This window comes from Carcharodon carcharias, chromosome 3 (genome assembly GCF_017639515.1).
Source record: "Carcharodon carcharias isolate sCarCar2 chromosome 3, sCarCar2.pri, whole genome shotgun sequence".
In the NCBI taxonomy this organism is placed as follows: domain Eukaryota; kingdom Metazoa; phylum Chordata; class Chondrichthyes; order Lamniformes; family Lamnidae; genus Carcharodon; species Carcharodon carcharias.
In genome coordinates this window covers 120,087,815-120,110,938 of record NC_054469.1, presented here as the reverse complement: position 1 = coordinate 120,110,938, position 23,124 = coordinate 120,087,815, and the positions used below count along the sequence as shown (strand labels likewise).

The 23,124-nt window shown below is 42.3% G+C and overlaps 1 protein-coding gene across 1 annotated transcript in view; it reads left to right on the top strand.

Moving 5' to 3' along the window:
• The first annotated feature begins 2,948 nt into the window (after window positions 1-2,948).
• Window positions 2,949-23,124, top strand: part of LOC121276442 (cytochrome c oxidase subunit NDUFA4-like) — a 39,010-nt gene continuing 18,834 nt past the window's right edge. Inside the window, exon 1 of the mRNA XM_041184854.1 lies at window positions 2,949-3,049. Within this exon, the coding sequence (XP_041040788.1) occupies window positions 3,008-3,049 (42 nt within the window). The 5' untranslated portion in view covers window positions 2,949-3,007. The remainder of the gene's footprint in view (window positions 3,050-23,124) is intronic.

Genomic DNA, 23,124 nt, shown 5'->3' with positions numbered 1-23,124 from the left:
AGCATCTTATGTTTTGTTGGATATTGTCTCCCTCACCCTGGAGTCTCGTTGCCCTTTTGGTGCTTCATTGGGAGTGTTTGATACCTTTTTTTAAGGTCTGTACTCTGCACAACTTGGAGTTTAAAATACTTGTAAAAGGCTTTTAATATCCAACCAAATGTGGTTAAGGATTCATCTTTACCTTGTCTTATGATTTTATTGTCGGCAAATTCACCAAATAAGTAAAATAATGTATTGAAGTCTACTTCCTCTGATTTCCTACTTAATCCTGCTGTACTCCTGTATTCTCATTTTTTCTTCTTCTCCATGACGTCCAATTTTTCATCTGGTTTGTTCCTTGCAAGACTTCAAATTGGTCTGGTAGATTTAATTTACTATCCGTGGCTGTTTTTAAGAACAGAGGAGTACAGCTTTGTTTTTTTCTTTCAAAAAGGCAATGCAGCAACCATTCTCTTCTCTCTTCCTCCCATGCTTGTCGTGTTTCAGTGGGCACTCACACCAATTGTGGGCCTGATTCCTTAAACTGATCAATTCTGCAGGAAATTTTCAAACAAGCTGTTTGGGCCAGGTACTTTTTTTTTAAGCTTAAAAACCTGATAGCAAGGTGATTTTAGGCTTTGGCTGTCATTTTAAAAACTATTTTTTTCCTTTCATTTGAGGATCGCTGCCTCGTGGTATGGAACCAACTCCTGGCTCAGCTGCAGTATTCCTTCAGCTGCGCTGGTCAAACAATCGGTATGCTCTGCCTGATTAGTGTTTATTTTTAAAAGGTTAGTTCAGCCTTTTTTTGAATTTTGCTCACTCTTATTGTGATTTGGCTAGGCCTTCAACTCTGTCTTCGATCAAATCTGACAATAGAGCTTTTCTAGGTGATCTCAAGCTGTGTCTTTGATCCAGGTGCATTTCTCATGGGTCAGAATTTCAGTTTCATTAGTTTTTCAAGCTTTGAGATCCTGGGTTCCTTCTCCAGCTCCTCTAAGGGTATGGGCTCGTTCATTAGCTGCCTTGGGATTTTGGTGTCAATCCCCTGCTGCCACCATGTTGTAAGGTTGTTTGCTATCTCACTAAGATGCCTGGAAGCTTGTGTGGTTGAAAATAAGCTGCTTAATGTTAATACACAACTATATACACATCTCAAAGGTAAAGCCTGCATTGAACCCAACAGCAGTACACAAACAGGCAACAGACAGATCAAGTGGACAGATCATACCAATTTCTCTCAGACTCTCCCTGCACTGCTGTCTTCTGTCTACTTTCATGTGTCTCTCTCTGTATCATACTGTGGGTGATACAGCTCTCCAGTCCCATATTAGCCCTATGCCGAGCACGCCTATATGACAGCTGTGTCTTCAGCTGCCTAGGACCTAAGCTCCAGAATGTATCTTGACACCTCTCCATCTGTCTATAACTCCTTCCTGCTTTAAGATGCTTCTTAAAGTGTAGTTTTTTAACCACACTTTTGTTAATTTGCCCCAATCACACCTTATGTGGCTCAGCCCCTGTGAAGTGGTTTGAGACACTTTGGGCCTGAGCTTCTGCGAAGTGGCAATTAGAGTTGGGTTGCCACTCTACTCCTACATTCCTACCTGGAAATCCAGGTGATGCTTTCTCACCCAAACTTCCACCTTTGGTTTGATGAGAACTGAGTAGTGCTCCTTAGGCCTTCAGTCAAGAGCTGCAGAGTCAGATGCAAGGAGGCTACGCCCTTTTTTTATGGCACAAGCTGCCCTAAATCAAAGTTTAAAAGTCCAGTCACTTTCAAGCCAGGGAGACGTAAGATTTTGTTGGGGAGGGGAGGTTCAGGTGATTGGAGGGGGTGGTTAGATGGTTGGGGCTCTTGGGTGAACAGAAGTGGGCATTGGGGTCAAGAGGTCAGTGACTGGTTCAGTCAGGAGGGGTCAGTTGGAGGGGTGCAGTTGATAGGGGAACAATTGAGCAGGGCGTAGTTGGGGGGTGGATGCAATCGGGGGATGTGCGGTCAGTGGGATGTGCAATCAGGGAGGGATATGTAATCGGGGCAGGGATGTGTGCAGTTGGGGGTGTGGCACAGTCAGGGGATCCTATATGGTCAGATGGGGTAGGGACATCCCATGGGAGTTGGGTGGGTTGGGGGGTGGGGGCTGGGGTCGTGGGGTGGATTGTGGTGTGAGTCCCATGGGGGGGCCGGGGGGTATGTGAGCTCTTGTAGAGGTCGCGGGAGGTCAGTACAATAGTTACCCAGAAACTACATGTCATTTTAATTCTTCTTTTTCTTTGCAATTGGAACTGCCCTGGAGCTCAGAAGTTACATGCCATTATTACATTAAAGGTTTAAAGGTTTATAAACTGTTATTGATACTTTGCAGCAGTAACAGGACTCCATTGAATATACAGATGCAACCTTGATCCTGCATTCTGTTGTGTTCCTTCTTTTGGCTGCACCACTGGTGTAAACTTGTTACTGTTGAATAACTGAGCTACTATTAATAAAGTGGGCAGTTGCTTCCACTGTACAAAACAGTTAACAGAGAAGACCACTGAACTGAGGCGCCCTCACCCTTTAAGACACGCCTCATTCTGTTTGGGTTCCGCGCCAGTTTCTGGCTCAGTCAATCAATGCAATCCCTGATTGGCCATGCCACAGGCCCGATGGATCAATCACTGAGCCAATCCTCGCCCCGCCTCCTGACCGGTGTATTTTTGGATCATATTCCCGTTATAGCCGGGAGGACCCTCAAGGTTCAACTGGATAGCTGCCGGGCAGAGTTGAATTAGAATTGTAGCAGCTTCATTTTGCCTTTTCCCATTATGTTATTGTATTAGAATATGTTTTGTGTTGTGATTTGGATCTTCACCAGAGTTGGCCAGGGTCATTTTCTTTCCGCCCATTCCCTCTCACCTGGAGCCCATTGGCTGGGCAGTGTGCTAGCCAACTTGGTGTGGGTCCTGGGGTAGTGACAGGTGAAGGAGTGAATCCCCCTCCCCCCTAGACAGCAGGAGCCGTCGTCGCCCAAACTAGACTGTAGCAATGTTCCGGCTCATGATAACTCAAGCCAAGAAGCACCCAAGTGTGAGTAAAAGTCGCCTTCACGTTTGAAGCTTTTTCCCTCATGCCCCCCCCCCCCCCTTATGGGCGGGACTAAGGTGCAAAGTCCAACAGCAGGAGAAACAACAGCAAGACCACGTAGATTTAAATCCCAAGGTGATTGAAGGAGAGGGATTCCCACAACCCAGTCACCTAAACGTGGCCATTGCAATTCAGATCTCAACAACTTGCATGCATGGATCGCCTTTCAGAAGAAATGGCTGGGGCTAGTGGGCCAGTTTGGAATTTTCAAGTCTGCCATTGATAGATTTTTGTTAGGGATTGCAAGGAGCAGAGGTGGGACAACTAAGTTAAATGGTGGTATGTGAATGGCTGTCTCTAAGAAATATCCAATGGCACTTTACAGGGATAAATAGACATGGAGATAAAATATTAGACAAAGCATAATACTGTGAATGCTGGCAGTTTGAAATTAAAGCAGAAGAGGTGACTGGTGGTAACAAGAAATTTTGTCAAAGGTTTTTAGCGTGGTATAAAGATGGAGGCAAGCTGAAGGAGTTTAGGAAAAAAAGCTCTAGAATGTGGGATCTTGTTGCATGAAGGAGGAACATGCAGATAGAGAGATGGAGAGTTTTTTTGTGGGATGGGGGTGGAGGGATGAGTTGTGGCTCTGGACATAGGGAGGGGGGTGAGGCTGTTAAGGGATTTTAATGTGAGGATTTTAAACCAGAGCTGTTGGGGACAGGGAGTCAATGAGTAGGCCCTGGTGGCAGAGAGGAGCAGTGAAATGGGGAGAGGGCAGCAGGTTAAAACTTCAAAATTGTGACAATATTTGTGCTGTTGTAAAGCATCTAGAGAACATAATGGTGTTAATTTGGAGAATTTCCCGTATGATATTCATGACTTTTCTAGGAACTAAATTTGCTTAAAAGCCATTTAGTTTTATCCAACTGCCCCATTAAAAAATATTATGAAGCGTTTGTGCTTTGCTTTTCCCTCATTGATGTTTACAATTGTCAATGCCTATTTAGACTATCCTGTTAAAGGGGCAGTGTTGCACAGGTACTCTAACGTGGTAAGACAAGTTGTGTTCCCCTGGGATCTGTTCTGGGGCCTCAACTTTTCACTTTGTTACTGACTTGGATGAAGGAATAGAGTTGTATAGAATGTTTTGTAATGTTCTTTCAGATATTTTATGAATGAAGTATATTTTTCCAAAAAAAGAGTTGTATAGGACTACATGCTGAGGGACTCAAGTTTGATGCAGTCCACAGAGGTGCAATTGGGAAGACCAGTGTGTAAGGCCTTTCAGCTATAATATACCAAGGGGCAGGTAACGACCCCTCATGATGTAAGCTTGTCCTTAAATGTATATAATTAATACAATTGTTTTGAGTAAGATCAAAGTGTAACATACTCTGTGGAAAAAGTTGATTGTTTATTTCACTTTTTGTTATGACAATTTGAATTGTATTTTGTAATGTTCTTTTAGATATTTTTGAATAAAATGTATCTTTGCAAAAAAAGAGTTGTATATCCAGGTTTGCAGATGACACTAAGTTAGGAGTAACACTTAAGTAGTGCAGATAGGGGCAAGAAATTGCAAAGGGAAACAGATTAAATAAATTGACAAAACTGTCAGATGGAAGTCAAAGTGGTCAAGTGTGAAATCACCCACTTTGGGCCGAAGAAAGATAAATCAAAGTATTTTCTAAATGGTTATGAACCACATAGGACTCAGAGTACACATCATTAAAAGATTCTAGGCGGGTTGTATTTTTATAAATGATTAGAAACTCTGGGGAAGCAAAGATTTGGGTCTCCCCAAGCAATTAAAAAGGCCGATGGAATATTCCTCTGTTGCAAGGGTCTGGAGTACAAATGGGAGGAAGTTATATTTTGGTTGTCTTGAGCTTTGATCAGAATCAACCTGAATTAGTGTTCAATTCTGGGAAATGAAGGAAGGATGATAATTCAGACACTAGAAGGTTTAAAATCGATGAGGAGGAGCTGCTGGATAGGCTGCCCATAATTAAAGTGGACAAAGTTCCACCCAATAATACAGGGAAGGGAGAGTGGAAATTACGGGAGAACTGGCAATAATTTCCAGTCAGAATCTGGAAAATTGCAAGCGCTACACCCTTGTTCAGAGAGTGCAAAGACAAGCCCAGCAACGACAGGCCAGCCAGTTTAACTTCGGGGTTGGGGAAACTTCTGGAAGCAATAATTCGGGACAAAATTAATGGTCACATGGACATGCAGGTTAATTAAGGAAAGCCAGCATCGATTCCTTAAGGGAAAATTGTCTTGAACTAACTTGCTGGAGTTTTTTGAAGAGATAAGAGAGGGTTGATGAGAGCAGTGCTGTTGATGTGTTTTTTTTTAATTCTTTCATGGGACCTGGGTATCCCTGGCTAGGCCTGCATTTTTATTGCCCATCCCTAATTGCCTTTGAGAAAGTGGTGGTGGTTTCCATGGGCTTCCAAAAGACATTTGGTACTGTGTCGCACAACAGACTTGTGAGCAAAGGTATAGCTCATGTCATAAAAGGGACAGTAGAAACATGAATATGAAATTCACTGAGTGACAGGAAACAGCATAATGGTTAATGGATGTTTGTCGGACTGGAGAAAGGTTAGTAGTGGAGTTCCCTAGGGATCAGTGTTGGGAACCTTGCTTTTCCTGATATATGTAAATGACCTAGATCTTGGTGTATAGGGTGTAGTTTCAAAATTTGCAGATGATATGAGACTTGGAAGCATTGTGAACTGTGAGTGTGATAGTGTAGAACTTCAAAAGGACATAGACAATTTGGTGAAATGGGTGTCCGTGAAATGGGTGACAGATGAAGCTCAATGCGGAGAAATGTGAAATTATTCATTTTGGTCGCAAGAACATGGAGAGAAAATATAAAATAAAGGGAGCGATTATAAAGGGGGTGTAGGAGCAGAGGGACCTGGGTATATGTCCATAAGTCATTGAAGGTGGCAGGATAGGTTAAGAGCGTGGCTAGTAAGGCATACAGTATCCTAGGCTTTATTGATATGGACATAGAGTTCAAGAGCAAGGAATTTATGTTGAACTTGTATAAGACACTAGTTTGGCCTCAACTGAAGTATTGCATCCACTTTTGGGCACTGCACTTTAGAAAGGAAGTGAAAGCGTTGGAGAGAGTGCACAAAAGATTCACGGGAATGGTTCCAGGAATGAGGAACTTCAGTCATGAAGATAGATTGGAGAAGTTAGGGCTTTTTAATGGGGAGAAATGAATATTACGAGGAAGTTTAATTGAGGCATTCAAAATCACGAGGGGTCTGGGCAGAGTATATAGGGAGAAACTATTCCCACTTGTGAAAGGATCAAGAATGAGAGAGCTCAGATGTAAAGCAATTGACAACAAAATCAAAAGTGATATGAGAAAAAACTTTTTCAAGTAACAAGTGGTTAAGGTCTGGAATGCACTGCCTGAGTGCGCTGGAAGCAGGTTCAATCGAAGCATTTGAAAGGGAATTAAACTGTTATCTGAAAAAGAAGAAGCAGGGTTATGGGGAGAAGGCAAGAGAATGGAACTAAGTGAATTATTCATTCAGAAAGCTGGTGCAGACAAGATGGGCTGAACGGCAACTACCTGCACTGTAACGATTCTGTGATGTACTGGCCCTGAAGCGGGTGTACATAGGTTCAACAGAATGAAAATAGGACTTGGGGGTTAAATAGTAACAGGTTGCAAAAACTGGCCTCGAATTCCCTTGAATATAGAAGCTTGAGGGATGATCTGATCAAGACCATCTGACCTGTTTAAAATGGTAAAAGAATTTGATAGAATAAGGAACAATTTTGTCTGGGAGAAACAAGTGGGCAATATGTTAACATTAAATAGAGGTTATTCAGCAAGGAAATAAGGAAGCATCTTTTCACAAAAGGGTACCAGAAATCAGGATTTTTCTTCCTTAAAAAGGTGGTGACGTTTGGACAATTGGAACTTTGAAGACTTGAGATTGGTGGTTTTTTGTTAGTTCAGAATATCAAGGCATGCGGAGCAAATGTGGGAAATTGGAGTTCATGTACAAGTCAGCCATGATTTAACTGAATGGTGGAGCAGACTCAGTTGCCTGAATAGCCTACCTGTGATCCTTGGTACTCTTCAAAAATTTTATTTGATATACAGGAGGAATTAAAGACTCAGTTCGAAGGGGAAATAGAATAAAAGTACAGTGCTACAATTCATACAATCAGATTAATTAGGATCAGTATTAGGCCACTCGGCCCCTCTAGCCTGCTCCGCCATTCAATAAGATCATGACTGACCTGATTATAATCACCTGCCTACCCTAAAATCTTTCACCCCTTGTTTATCAAGAATCTATCCAGCTCTGCCTTAAAAATATTCAGGCTCTTACTCCACTGGCTTTTGAGGAAGAGTTCCAAAGACTCATGACCCTCTGAGAGAAAAAAAAAATTCCTCATCCCTGTCTTAAATGGGTGACCCCTTATTTTTAAACAGTGACCCCTTGTTCTAGATTCTCCCACAAGGGGAAACATCCTCTCCACATCCACTCTGTCAATACCCCTCAGGATCTTAAAGGTTTCAATCAAGTCACCTCTTACTCTTCTAAACTCCAGTGGATACAAACCTAGCCTGTCCAACCTTTCTTCATAAGGCAACCCACCCAATTCATGACAATTGAACAATGATAATTAATGGGATTTACATGTACTGTTAATCTCCACTCTTGTTTCATTGAATTTTGGTTCAATTTTTGGTGGGAACCGCAGCAGAGAATGGACATTGGTTTAATTTATTAATGTTCCAGAAATTGGCCTCTGTATTTAAAATTTAAATATTTTAAAAATGAGCTATATGTTGGAAAAATGAAATTATGACAGCTTTGCTTTAAGGTTGTTACCTAATTCTCCCTTCTTCCTTTGGAGATGACCATTGCCTGGCAGTTGTGTGGCATGAATGTTACTTGCCACTTTTCAGCCCAAACCTGAATGTTGTCCAGTTCTTGTTGCATGCAGGGATGGAGTGCTTCTCTGTATCTGTGTAGTTGAAAATGGCATTGAACATTGTGTGATTATCAATGTACATCCCCACTTCTGACCTTGTGATAGAGGGAAAGTTATTGATGAAGCAGCTGGAGATGGTTGGGCCTAGGACACTATCCTGAGGAACTCCTGCAGTGATGTCCTGGGGCTGAGATGATTGACCTCCAACAATCATAACCATCTTCCTTTGTGCTAAGTATGATTCCAATCATTTGAGTTTCCCCCTTAATTTCATTGAACTCAATTTTACCAGCACTCCTTGATACACCACTTGGTCAAATGTTGCCTTGATGTGAAGGGCAGTCACTCTCACTTCATCTCTTGAGTTCAGCTCTTTGGTCCATGTTTGGACCAAGGCTGTACCTGGAGTTCAATGGCCTAAAATTTGCTCACGGGATGACTGCAAGTTCATGTTGTATGCTATTATTGTGAAAAAATAAAACAGAATTTGTGGTAAGCAGATATGGTGCAAGTTGCAAATTGGCACAAATTTCTTGGCACCTTGCACTACTGTGCTGTAGCCTGGCAAAAATGGGATCATGCTGTCGGCCTCCTGATGTGTTTGAAGAAATTGCTTGATTTATACCACAGATACAAAGTAAACTTGCCACAGAAAGGTAGGGCTGTTATTTTACAGTGTAACGACTCAGTTATTGTGTGGCTCATGGTTCTGATGTGCCACTCAAAAGTGGAGGTCCACAAAGGGAACAGTTGAAATTGTGAAGTCTCACTAGTGCAGGTCGTCAATTGCTCCTTTTTACATTTTTGTTTCTTACTTTTCTGCCTCTCTCTCTCTCTCTCAATCCAGTCTTTCCCTCTATTTCTCCTTCAGTCACTAATTTGACTCTCTTTTAAATTAATTCATGGGTGTCACTGGCTACGTCAGCATTTATTGTCCGTCCCTAATTAACCTTGAGAAGGTGATGGTAAGGTGCCTTCAGTCCATGTGCTGTAGGTACACCCATAGTGCTGGGGAGCTCACCCTCTTTCTTCCTTAATTATTTCTGTTTCTTTCTCTACTTAAATGTCATTGCTTATGGATATAGATTGTTGGCCCCATCATTCACTAAGGTCCCAAATGCTGTTTTTTCCTCACCACAGCGTTATCAATTAGCACTTCGAGCTGATATAAAAATAATCGGAGCTGAAGTGTGAGGGAAAAAATGCAACTCTGGGCACATGCTGCAAGGTGCCTGCTACAGCAAATTCTCGGCCAATATTGATTACTGCGGGCGTGCATCTGAATAAAAGGGATACCTTTCACGTCTTGTTTTCTGGGAGTTACTGCTGATGTCAGCTAAGCAAAAAAGACCAATTCCTACTTGACCAATATTTGAGTTCCTCATGACTGTCAGGAACACACTGATACAAGAATTAGGAGGAGAAGGAGGCCACTTGGCCCTTCAAGCCTACTCCGCCGTTCGATAAGATCCTGGCTGATCTGATTGTGGCCTCAACTCCACCTTCTTGTCCTTCTCCTATAACCCTTGGTTCCCTTCTCATGAATTCTTTTGTTAATGGTGTTGATGATTGGGAACATAGGAGCAGGAGTAGGCCATTTGGCCCACCATTTTGCTCCACCATTCAAACAGATCATTGCTGGTCATCTACCCTGATGCCACTTTTCCCCACTATCCCCATTTCCCTTGATGCCATTAGAATCCAGAAATCTGTTGATTTCTATTTTGAACATGTTCAATAATTGAGATTCCACAACCCTGTGGGGCAGAGAATTCCAAAGATTCACCACCATCTGAGTGAAGAAATCCCCCCTCATCTCCACGGGTTGTCTCCAACTGATCATGAGATATGGTTTTAATGATCTTATTGGGAATACCAAACTACTCTCAACATTAATATGTTTCCTAAAATTATTTTAAAAATGAGAAACTGTAGAAGCAAAGTAAGTCAAATCAGTGAAAATAAATTAATGGGTGATTGATTATGTGCTGTAGATACTTCGGCTTGTGAGCAAACTTACTTTTTTTTAAAGCCAGCTCAGTCAAGGAAACATTCATTGTGTTATGTAGTTGCCCATTTGCTGTTTGGATATGGTCACACCTGGACCTGGAAGTTAACTGTTGTTTTTTAGTCTCTTCCTATGTCACCACTTCCCTACACCAAAGGAAAGATGAAGCTTAGTAATATTTTCAACATGACAGTTGCTTCAACTTTTATATTGTTTACTAGAATAATAGATAGGGTATCATATGTTGTTTGAAAATTCATACCTTTTGCAAATTGATGTATTTTTCTATTGCTCATCAGGTTTAAAAGCTTGCATTCATAAATAGCATTTAAAGCAGCAAATATACCTCAACTTGGTTCACAGAGCAGAAAAAGAGCAGATGTCAAGATTTTGTTTGGAGGATTAGGAGAAGTGACCAAGAGCTTAATCAAATAAATTAGTTTTGAGAAATAGGAAAATCTGCAAATGCTGGAAATCTGAAATAAAAACGGAAAATGCTGTAAACCAAGAACGGGTCAATCAGGACCTATTAAAAAGTCAAGTTGTGGTATTTCAAGTGTTTACCTTTCATCAGGTGTGGGGTTTCACAAGGCTTTTAAAGGTAGTGACAGAGTTAGTGAGAAAGGGAGGTTTGGTGAAGTAATGTCAACACAACAAATGGCTGTGACATCAAAGGTGGGGAGCGTGACCAGCAGACCAAAGTCAGAAGTTTGGAGGAAATATGAGGGGATGTATGAGAGAAGAAGGATACAGGGGTAGGAAAGCAACAAGGCTGGGAAGAGAAGAGCTGTGAAGGAAGAGAATTTTGAAATTAGAATTTTGGGGGAGTGGATGTGGTGGCAGCAAGGACAAGAATGATGACTAAACCTAACTCAAGACAGATGTGCGTGATAGTTTTGGACAGTTCAGAGTGTAGAGGTTCATAACCCAACACGGGAGAAATTGAAAAAGCCAAGTCGAGACCTAACGTAGGGTTGTGGGTGTAAGTTAAACATGGAGATAGCATTGTGGAAGTAACTAATCTTGATAATAGAAAATATATAGGGTTTGAACATTAGGTCGAAATAAATATCATGCCTGTGTACAGCTTTCTTCAGCCTAAGCCAATGACAATAACAACTTAAATTTTAAAAGGCCTTTAATGTGTTACAACATCTCAACGTGCTTCACAGGAGAATTGTAAAGCAAGATATAGCACCGAGTGACGTGATCAGTGCAGATGATCTATCATTTTGTTAAGTAAGTAGGTTTTGATGATTGTTTGAAAGGAGTAAGGAGAGATAGAGAGACAGAGGTTTAGGAGAGAATTTCATAACTTAGGGCCTTGGCAGCTGAAGGCACGACCACCAATTAAAATCGTGGATGCTGAAGAGGCTAGAATTAGAGGACCCTGCTACCTCGGAGGATTGTGGGGCTGGAAGAGATTACAAAAGGATGGGTAAGGCCATGGAGGGATTTGAAAACAAGTATGATAACTTTAAAATTGAAGTATTACTTATCCTAGAGCCAATCTAGGTCAGTGAGCACAGTGGACTTGTGCAATTAAGAACATGGCAGCAGAGGTTTGGATGACCTCAGATTTACTGAGCGCACGATTGGGAAGCCCACCTCAAGTGCATTGGAATAGTCATGTCTAGAGGGAACATAGATGAGGATTTCAGCAGCAGATCAGCTGAGGCAGGGGCAGTCAGGGAGGTGGAGGGCATTGGTGACCTGAAGATGGGGTCAGTCTGAATATGTACGCTGATGGAACCATAGAGATTTATGCCACATAATATGGCTATTTGGCCCATTATGCCCTTGCCAGCCAAAAAAGAGCGCCTTTTCCAGTGCTTGTCTTCCAAGAATTCTTTGACATGTAGGTACCATTATTTATTGGAAGTTGGGACACATGCCTCTTGTACCATGTGTTTAATAATACATTAGCCAATAGAAACCATTGAACAACCCGCATAATTTTAAACACAAAAATGGGGTTACCCTACTCTTTTCCAGAGAAAACAGTCTCGAACTGTTCAAACTTTTCTGATAGGCATAACCTCTCAGTTCTAGTGACATGCTTGTAATTTTTTTCCCATCTTCTCCAGTGCTTCTTTATCCTGTTTATAATATGGAGATCAGAGTTATTCACAGCACTCTAAATGTGGTCTATCCAGGGTTTACAAATTTAACATAAAATTTGCTTTTCAGTTCTATTGCTTAAGAAGTGAATGCCAGTAATTTGTTTGCAATATTTTCCAAGCAGTGTGTGGCCTTATTTCTCCTGCTAAAATGCACTGTCTCGTACTTAACTTTCTTGACATTAATTTGCTATGAAAATATTAATTCTGCAAGTTTGTTAACATTGTCTTATATTTTATCATAGTTTTAAGTGTATCGCGTCCCCCAATTTGGTGTCATTCTAAATTTTGAAATTATACTTCTGATTCCTGAGTGCAAATTGTTTATGTAAATAGTGAAAGCATTGGCCCAACATTGACCCCTGTGGAATACTACTTCTGACTTTCCACTAGTCTAAGTAAATATTTTTATCTCCTACCTTTTTTTGTTTGGCAGCCAGTTTGCGAGCCATTCTGTACATGTCCCCTGACTCCACTTGCTTTGGTCTCAGTCACGAGCCTATGATTTGATGTCTTATCGAAGACCCTTTGAAAATCCTAATATATTACATCTACTACATTACCCTTATCTAGTCTTTTTGTTACTCCTTCAAATCAGTAAGGTTGATAAAGCAGCACCTTGTGTTTTAATATTTATGCTGACTGACAAATACAGAACAAGGAAAGGGCCTTTCTGTTTTCTTCCATGAACAGTATACACAATTACACTATTGTGAACTTTGTTATATAGCCTGAGAGAAAGTCAGGCAAAATGTCACCCTGATCTGTCGTGGAGATCTCCATGTCTATAATGTTATTGGAAATTATTTTTAAAATGGAATTGTAGTGGGGTCTGTGTCTATGTGTTTGACTGTGTGTGCCTTAAGCCAGCTAGTCTGGGTACTTTGATGTATAGTAGTTTTGAGATGTTAATTAGATAAATGTAAGGAAGATAGAATGTAAAGTGTAAATTTGCATTTGTTGAATAAAGCATTCAAGAGTGGGAGTAAAATCTTTCACATAGCTGAGAGATGCCAAGCAATGTGTTTACATTACTAATAAAATTGGTGGAATGAAATGATATTGTTAGGAGATATAATGTTAAAAGCCTGGTGATACAATGGAAAATTAACATTCAAAGGAAAAGCTAGGTGTAAACAGAAAGGAGTTTGTGTATGTAAGGTAGAGGCATTTAAGATCTAACCAGTCTGTAAGCCTACAACTGTCTGCAAAGGAACTAAATTGCAAGGAACCTAATTTTGAATTCATACGGTCAAATGTGCTTTGCCTGATGTCTGTTTAAAATCTATGGGTTACTGTTGCCTTGGTGGAGATTTACCTGGGAGTGATTCATTTGGGGATTTGTTGAAAAGTTATTATGGTAGTAATTTGTAGATATGTGTATGTGTTTAATTTGTTGTTAAATTAATAATTTAGTTTAATATAGAAAAACCTCTTGAGGCTCGGCGGTCTTATTCCTGAATTCAGAGCTGCATCTCAAATGTACCAATTAAAAATATAGGTTATGACAGTTGTTTCAAGTTTCCCTCTGGCATTTAAACAACTCAGCCTTTACCAACTGCTGTGACATAACAGACCCTAAGAGAATTTGAATGAAATATCAGGATATTGACCTAACCTTAGAATATACATTATTTAGTTGTATTGAGGTGCTTCCCACAGATGATATACTCCTGGCCCCATCAGCACAGAAACAATTGCCCCATGGTGTTTGCTTATCTCAGTTTGTTTTTATCACTTTAACATTCAATTCTGTTTCTAACTAGTTTCATTAAGATATTAATTGACAAAGCATTTATGGTTTTTGCGGAAACTTGTTCTGCACATCCAGTAGTCTGTAGGGTGAATTTTCTGAACTGTAGTCTTGTTTCACTTTGGTTAAGCTTTGTATTACTTTTGCAATAAGTTAAACTTAACAGCTTGCAATCCTGTTATGAGAGTTTCATCACTGCCCCTATGTCTTTTCTGTGATTAAAAACAAGATCAGTGCTGCTTGTCTTCATGACTTAGAACTTAAAATATGAATTTTAAAATCATCCTGGCCTCTCTTTAGACTCTGTCAATCCATTGACATCCTTTTTACAGCTAGGGTGCCTATTAGTGCACAAAATGATCTGAAACACCTGTACAGTGATCTATACAGGTTAAAGTAACTTGTTTTTACTGACTTATCCCAGTACTAAACAGTCTTGATAACAGCTATTACAGCTTGTGAATTGTCAACCATGATACATCACTTTTTTCACCTATGCTAACAGGCAAAACTTTACATGTGCAAGTTCTGTGTGTATTTCGTTTTATCCAATTAGGAGACAGGGATACAAACAGTGATAAAAACAGAAAATGCTGGGAATATTCAACAGGTCTGGCAGCATCTGTGGAGAGAGGAACAGTTAGTTTTTCAGGTGATCTTTCACCAGAACTTTCATCAGTTGATCATTGATCTGAAACATTAAGTCTGTTCCTCTCGCTACAGATGCTGTCAGACTTGCTGACTATTCCAGTATTTTTTGTTTTTATTTCAGATTTCCAACAGCTGCAGTATTTTGCTTTTGGATGGGTTTACATGTGACATTGGGGGGAAATCTGAGGTTCTGAGAGGTAAAAGGTGCAATTCAAGAATAATAGTGGCTCTGCATTATAACTCACTGATTAAACATACGCATCCTTGTTTTTCTACCTTAAACAACAGATCCTAAAATATTCCAATTATTTAAGTGGGGGAAGGAATTCAAGGGGAATACGATTTTACTTGCAAATTTTATTTACACGTTTCCTGAATCAGGTTATCAGGGAGCTTAAGGGCTGGTCATCCCTGCCCTTTTACAAGTCTCCCGAGGTCTAGGTAAGGGTCCTATGCTCGGAGTTATGAGCTATGGTCAACTGAGAACAGAAAATTTTCAGTGGTGATGGTGGGAAGAGCTCAAACCTCAAGGGATAACGGGCAATTAACAGGCAGCCTTCAGGAAGATGACTTGTTTCCTTTAAGCACACATGAAAGCAGCAATGGGAGACCACCTCATGTATTCTTTTCCTTAATCATATTGCCCTTGAAATTGAAAATGGTAGGCTTCCAAGGGCAACTGAAGGGGAAAACGCAAGACCTCGAAGTGTGAAAAAAGGAGCAGAGGACCTGGCCTTAGGCAGATCACCACTACTATTTTCTTGAATCTCTTTATTGCATTTATGTTGTGTAAGTGCAATAGGCCATGAAAAATAGATTTTCTCCCATTTTTGTTTTGAAATTTGAATGTGATTTCATGAACAGTTAAGACGAATGAAAATTTATTAAGCAGGATCTTATTGAAGGAATGTAGAAGAATACAGATGTATTTTAGTCAGGGTTATTGAAGGGAAAAAAATTAGTATCCCAATAATTCCCACTCTTCTTCCCCTGCCTCCCATCCCTGCTCCAGTTTTGCACCTGTCACTCTAAGCTGTGAAATTGGTCCTTAGCATTGAATTATTGATGGCTTTGTGTTCTGCAGTCATTTCTCAGGAAAATGCACTATTATCTCTCCTTGAACTCTGCAGCCATGTTTGATTGCACCATCCTCCTTCAATGCCTCCTTTGTTGTCTAGCCCTTTGGGACTGCGCTTACTTGTTTTCACTCCTGCTTATTTGATTATAGCTAGGACATCTGTCACAATGGTTTCTTCTCGGGAATACTTACTGGAGTCCCCAAAGAGCCATCTTAGGCCTCATCGCTTCCTCATCTACACTCCATCCTTTGGAAACAGCACCCACAGATTGTTAATAAAAAAATTGGTGTTTTCTTTGTAGTTGAGTAGTGACAAAATAGTCCTTCAGCAAACAAATTTACAATCAGTGTTAGATAAAGCACAGTAAATGTAAGCATGGATTCTCTCACTACTGTTTTTCAAAGCACAATGGGCCGAATCTTCTGAGGAGTTGAAATCAGTCAGATTGCCATTCTGCTCCTACTTTTCTGCGCTGTGCTTGAGCTCCACATTTCTGGCCAGGACTTCCAATCCTGGCTTCATCAGAAATATGGAGCATACCTGAAATTGAGCAGCTTCTTTGCAGCACTGGCTCAATGGGGGAAGCACACTTTTTTACAGCACTAGCTGCCGTATCCTAGTAAGGGTTCACTAACACACTGAAAAGCTGAGACATTTAAATGGCTTTTCGGTGTGTTAGTGGGTGGATGTCTGGATGAGGGGGTAGGATGGTGAGGTCGGTTTAAGGAGAGAGCTGGGGGACATCAGGGGTATCGCGTGGTGAGGTTGGGTCGAGTTGGGTGGTGAGGTCAGGTGGAGGTAGTCAGGAGGTAGTTGGGTTGTAAGGTCGGGTTGGATCGTAGCGGGCTGGGGAGGATATCGAGCTTTGAGGGGAGTCGGGTTCAGTGGGAATGATTGACTGGGGGAGTCAGTTGTATAGTTACCCAGGAATTAGACTAGGATGTTTCTGTCTAACAGTTCCTGGGTAACTATCCAGGAAAGTAAGTTGCAACAGTCCGAAGTCTCTGATTCTAACTCAGAGTTGAAGCTTTTGGCGGAGGGTCTGGGGATTGCCAATCGGAAGGTCAAACTTCCCAGGCAATTCCCATGGAGTCAGTAAGTTGGGAATTTCAAGACTTGCCGAAGCGTATCTTGGGGGTTACGTCTGCTCTCCGATGATCTGGGCTATGTCTCACTTTACATCCTAATTTTCCTTTTAATGAGCTAAAGCTTTCACTTCTCTCTCTTGTTTGTTCTTTACTGCACATTATCTTATGATAATCTCTAGTCTAATTTTTAGTACCTTGTCATGTTCAGTGTGTGTCAGCAATCTTCAACCATCCTGGGATCACTGTTTCAGTTGAGGCATCCATGTTATTGTCTGGAATATTTTATTGGGAGAACTTCAAGTTTCAGTTCCAAGGCTTTGCTTTACTATTGAATACTTCTCATGGGTGTTGTCAGTGTACATGTAAAAACTAATGCTGTGCATTTGGATTATGCTACTGATGGGCACCATGTAAATGAAGAAAAGAGGGAGCCAAGGATTGATCCTTGGGGCGTGTGTGAGCAGGAAGAGAAGCAATTGCAAGTGGATGGCTACAATTAGATAAGAATGAAACCAGGTGAGAGCAGCCCCACCCAGGTGTGGGTAGAGAGTCGTTGGGAGAGGATGATGTTGATAGACTAATCTGTAACTCTCTCTCTGCCTGTCTCCCTGAACCTGTGTGTGCATGTGTCGCTTTGTCTTCCTGTTGTCTCCTTATCTGCCCTCTCAAGTATCAACACCGATATGGTTCAACTTCCACATGAACATCAATGGCGTCCAGCTTTAGCCCTCCACCACCTCTCTGGACCTCTTTGCTGCTTGTGCGCTGCCTGACTGCCACCCTTAACATTCATCCTAACTTCCTGCAGCCAATCTTTGGGAAAACCAAAGTTATCCTTTTTTAGCCTCCATACAAACTTCACTCCTTTGCCACAGAATCCAGCTCCTCCTTAGCTGCTGTATCAGAATACCTATCACCTAATCCACATTGGCTCCAAGACCCCCTACCCTCAAGCCCAATGGATTTTAAATTCTTGTCCCTATGTTTAATTCCCTCCATGACCTCACTCCTCCCTATCCCTGTGACATCCTCCAACTCTAACAAGTTCTTCCAACTCTCCATTCCTCCGAGTCTGATCTCTTATGCATTTCCTTCTTCAGACCAAATGGCAGCAGTGTCTTAAACCACTTAACTTCACTGTCTGGGTTTTCCTCTCAAAACTTTTTTACCCTTTCCTTTTAAGGCCTTCGTTGGTCTTTGACCAAGCTTTAGGTTACCCTTTTTACAGTGTTCCATTTTCACTCATGTTTATGAACCACCTTGGAATTTATTTTATGTTATGGGTGCTGTATAGATGCAAATTGCAGTAAGAGGCTGTTGAAATAAACACATGATGGCAGCATTGATGTAGTAACAACCAGAAAGCTTTCACTGTACAGTGTTAAAGCTAACATCGAAAAGGTTCATATGGAGAGTATCAAAGGGGTAGTGAATAACGTTCTACAGTCATGATATAGTTTCACACTGAACCACTGAGAAAGTTAGCAGAAGCCAATTTTGTAAAATGCAATGCATTTTATCTCTGCAATTGCAAATATCATAACAGCAGTAACTTTATTTAAAAATTGCCTGTAATGTAATAAAGCATCCCAAGGCACTTTGCAGGAACATTATAAAACAAAATATGACACCGAGCCACATAAGAAGGTAGCCATTGGCTTAGTCAAAGAGGTAGGTTTTAAGGAGTGTCTTAAAAGAGAGAAGTGAAGTAGAGAGGTGGAGAGATGTAGGGAGGATATTCCAGAGCTTGGGACCTAGGCAGCTGAAGGTGTGGCTACCAGTTGTGGACCCAGTAAAATTATGGATCCTTAAGAGGCCAGAATTTGAGCACAGGTATCTTCAAAGGTTGTGGGGCTGGAGGAGATTACAGAGACGGGGAGGGGCAAAGTCATGGAAGAATTTGAAATTGAGGAAGATGATTTTAAAAGCCAGATATTGCTTGAATGGGAGCCGGTGTAGCTCAGTGAGCATAGGGGTGACAGGGGAACAGGACTTGCTGTGAGTTAAGACATGGACTGTAGAGTTTTGGATGGCCTGAAGATTACAGAGATAAGATGTAGGAGACCAGCAAGGAGTGCATTTGAATAGTCAAGTCTCAAGGTAACGAAGGCATGAATGAGGATTTCAGCAGCAGTGGACCTTATACAATAGTAAAGTTAGGTGATGTTACAGAGATGGGAGGAGTTTACCTTTGTCACAGTAACATAGGATGTCATTGTTGACTTTTAAGAGCTGTCCCCGTACTGGGCCAGGGACGGAAACCAGATTGGAACGATTCAAACGTGGAGTAGTTGTAATACATTTTCTTAAAAGTAGTTACAAATGTATCCTGAGCACATTGTATACTCCATGTATGCTGCCCTGCTCACCCATTGTCCCTATCTTCACTCAGCTTTATAAAAACTACTTTTGGGATGTAAGCGGGACCGGCAAGGGCAACATTTTTTGCCCATCCATAATTTCCTTTGAGAAGTTGGTGGTGAACCACCTTTTTGAACTGCTGCAGTCCATGTGAAATAGGAGGATGTTCCAGGATTTTGATACGATGACTGTGAAGGAATGGCAATTTAGTTCCATGTCAGGGTAGTGTGTGACTTGGAGGGGAACTTGCAGGTGGTGGTTTTCTCATGTCTCTGCTGCCCTTGTCCTTTCACATGGTAGAAGTCAAGGGTTTGGAAGGTGTTTCGATCTGTTAGGGACCGTTAACATTTAAAAAGAAATTTGAATAGCTCATTTTAACCAGTTGAACTGTGCCACAAGATTTCACGTAACAAAACAAACTTTATTGTATATAAAAGAATTAAACAATGGAAATATGATTAAGTTAATATTATAGCTTATAACTACAGGTTTACTTCTTATTTCTCACAAGCATTCTCTTGTAAATAACTTTAAGATGTGTCTTACATCTGTAGGGACCCCCCATAAGCATGTTTCAGTCCTCTGGAGAATTCTCCTCAGCTCCAGCTATATAAAACTTTAATTTACCATCCCTTGACTCTGGATGCCCGAGTCCCTTGTTCTGACTATTTTTCAATACTTCCAAGCTAATTCAACTGATTAAAATATAAAAAGAAAAAACTGTGGATGCTGGAAATCCAAAACAAAAACAGAAACAGAAATACCTGGAAAAACTCAGCAGGTCCGGCAGCATCAGCGGGGAAGAGCATAGTTGATGTTTCGGAGTCGTCATGACCCTTCAACAGAACTAAGTAAAAATAGGAAAGGGGCGAAATATAAGCTGGTTTGGCGGGGGGTGGGGGTGGTTGTTGGGGCAAGCAGCCAGTGATAGGAGGAGATAACCAAAAGATGTCATAGACAAAAGAATAAAGAGATGTTGAAGGTGGTGATGTTATCTAAAGGAATGTGCTAATTATGAGTGCAGAGCAGTACAAGCAAGGTACAGATAGCTCTAGCAGGGGTAGGGTGAAATAAGACTAAAAGGTATAGATAAACAATAGGTGGAAATACATTGAAAAATAATGGAAATAGGTGGGAAAAGAAAAATCTAAATAAATTATTGGAAAAAACAAAAAGGATGGGGAAGAAACGGAAAGGTGGTGGGGATGAAGGAGAGAGTTCAAGATCTAAAATTGTTGAACTCAATATTCAGTCCGGAAGGCTGTGAAGTGCCTAGTCAGAAGATGAAGTGCTGTTCCTCCAGTTTGCGTTGAGCTTCACTGGAACAATGCGGCAAGCCAAGGACAGACGTGGGCAAGAGAGCAGGGTGGAGTGTTGAAATGGCAAACGACAGGGAGGTCTGGGTAATGCTTGCGGACAGACCAAAGGGGTTCTGCAAAGCGGTCACCCAGTCTGCATTTGGTCTCTCCAATGTAGAGGAAACGGATTGGGAGCAACGAATGCAGTAGACTAAGTTGAGGGAAGTGCAAGTGAAATGCTGCTTCACTTGAAAGGAGTGTTTGGGTCCTTGGACGGTGAGGAGAGAGGAAGTGAAGGGGCAGGTGTTGCATCTTCTGCATTTGCATGGGGAGGTGCCGTGGGAGGGGGTCGAGTAGGGGGTGATGGAGGAGTGGACCAGGGTGTCACGGAGGAAACGATCCCTATGGAATGCTGCCAGGGTGGGGTGAAGGGAAACAAAAACAGAATTACCTGGAAAAACTCAGCAGGTCTGGCAGCATCGGCGGAGAAGAAAAGAGTTGACGTTTCGAGTCCTCATGACCCTTCGACAGAAGGGAAGATGTGTTTGGTGGTGGCATCATGCTGGAGTTGGCGTTAATGGCGGAGGGTGATCCTTTGAATGCGGAGGCTGGTGGGGTGATAAGTGAGGACAAGGGAGACCCTATCAAGTTTATGGGAGGGAGGAGAAGGCGTGAGGGCAGATGCGCGTTAGATGGGCCGGACACGGTTGAGGGCCCTGTCAACTACCGTGGGTGGAAAACCTCGGTTAAGGAAGAAGGAGGACATGTCGGAGGAACTGTTTTTGAAAGTAGCATCATCAGAACAGATGCGACGGAGATAAAGGAACTGAGAGAATGGGATGGAATCCTTCCAGGAAGCGGGGTGTAAGGAGCTGTAGTCGAGGCAGCTGTGGGAGTCGGTAGCCTTGTAATGGATGTTGGTGGACAGTCTATCACCAGAAATTGAGACAGAGATGTCAAGGAAGGGAAGGGAAGTGTCAGAGATGGACCATGTGAAAATGATGGAGGGATGGAGATTGGAAGCAAAATTAAAAATTTTTTCCAGGTCCCGATGAGAGCACGAAGCAGCACGGAAGTAATCATCGATGTACCAGAGAAAGAGTTGTGGGAGGGGGCCGGAGTAGGACTGGAACAAGGAATGTTCCACATACCCCATAAAGGTACAGGCATAGCTGGGACCCATGCAGGTACCCATAGCCACACCTTTTATTTGGAGGAAGTGAGAGGAGTTAAAGGAGAAATTGTTCAGTGTGAGAACAAGTTCATTCAGACGGAGGAGAGTAGTGGTGGATGGGGATTGTTCGGGCCTCTGTTCGAGGAAGAAGCAGAGAGCCCTCAGACCATCCTGGTGGGGGATGGAGATGTAGATTTGGATGTCCATGGTGAAGAGGAGGTGGTTGGGGCCAGGGAACTGGAAATTGTTCATTTGATATGACGTAAGGTGTCAAAGGAATCACGGATGTAGGTGGGAAGGGACTGAACAAGGGGAGAGAGAAGGGTGTCAAGATAGCGAGAAATGAATTCTGTGGGGCAGGAACAGGCTGACGTGATCGGTCTGCTGGGACAGTCCTATTTGTGGATTTTGGGTAGGAGGTAGAAGCGGGCCGTCTGAGGTTGGGCGACTATCAGGTTGGAAGCTGTGGAAGGGAGATCTCCAGAGGAGATGAGGTCATTGACAGTCCTGGAAACAATGGCTTGATGTTCAGTGGTGGGGTCATGGTCCAGGGAGAGGTAGGAGGAAGTGTCTGCGAGTTGACGCTCAGCCTCCGCGAGGTAGAGGTCAGTGCGCCAGACAACAACAGCACCACCCTTGTCAGTGGGTTTGGTGGCAATGTTAGGGTTGGATCTGAGAGAACGGAGTGCTGTATGTTGAGAGAGAGACAGGTTAGAATGGGTGAGAGGAGCAGAGAAATTGAGACGACTAATGTCACGCCGACAATTCTCAATGAAATGATCAAGAGAAGGTAAGAATCCAGAGGGAGAGGTCCAGGTGGAGGGAGAATATTGGAGGTGGGTAACCGGATCCGTTGAATGGGGAGAGGATTCCTGTCCAAAGAAGTGAGCATGGAGACGAAGGCGGCGGAATAAGAGTTCAGCATCGTGCCGAGCCTGAAATTCATTGAGATGAGGGCGTAAGGGTATGAAACGAAGTCCTTTGCTGAGCACTAAACGTTCAGCGTCGAAGAGGGGAAGGTCAGGGGGTATAGTGAATACATGGCCAGGGTTGGGATTGGAAGATGGGGTGGGGACAGAGGGACAGGCAGGGGTGAAGGGTCCTGGATGGGCGCTGGTGTCGATGAGTTGTTGGAGCTTGCGTTCCTTAGCACTTGAGAGAAAGAGTCAAAGTTTCTTGTTGAGGCGTCGGATGAGACGAAGAATAAAATGAAACTGAGGGCACACGCAGCTTTGAAAAAGAGAGCGGCGGTGCTGCTGGAGCGAGAGGTCGAGTGTGTTCACATGGCGGCGCATGGTACTGAGTGTGGATCTCAGAATGCGACGGGAACAGCAGTCCGGGAAACATTGTATGTCCCGGAGATACCTGTAATCCTGGGTGGGTTCGAAACATGAGGGATGGAATTTCAGTTGAAATCCATGTGGGGTAAGCCGGAGACTGGGACAGTCACTGAGAAAGGAAATATGGCTGTGAAAGGGGGTAAACACCTTGTCAAATACCAGGAGAGAAATGGAAAGCAATGAAGGTGAACAAGGCAAAAAAGAGATTCGAAAATCC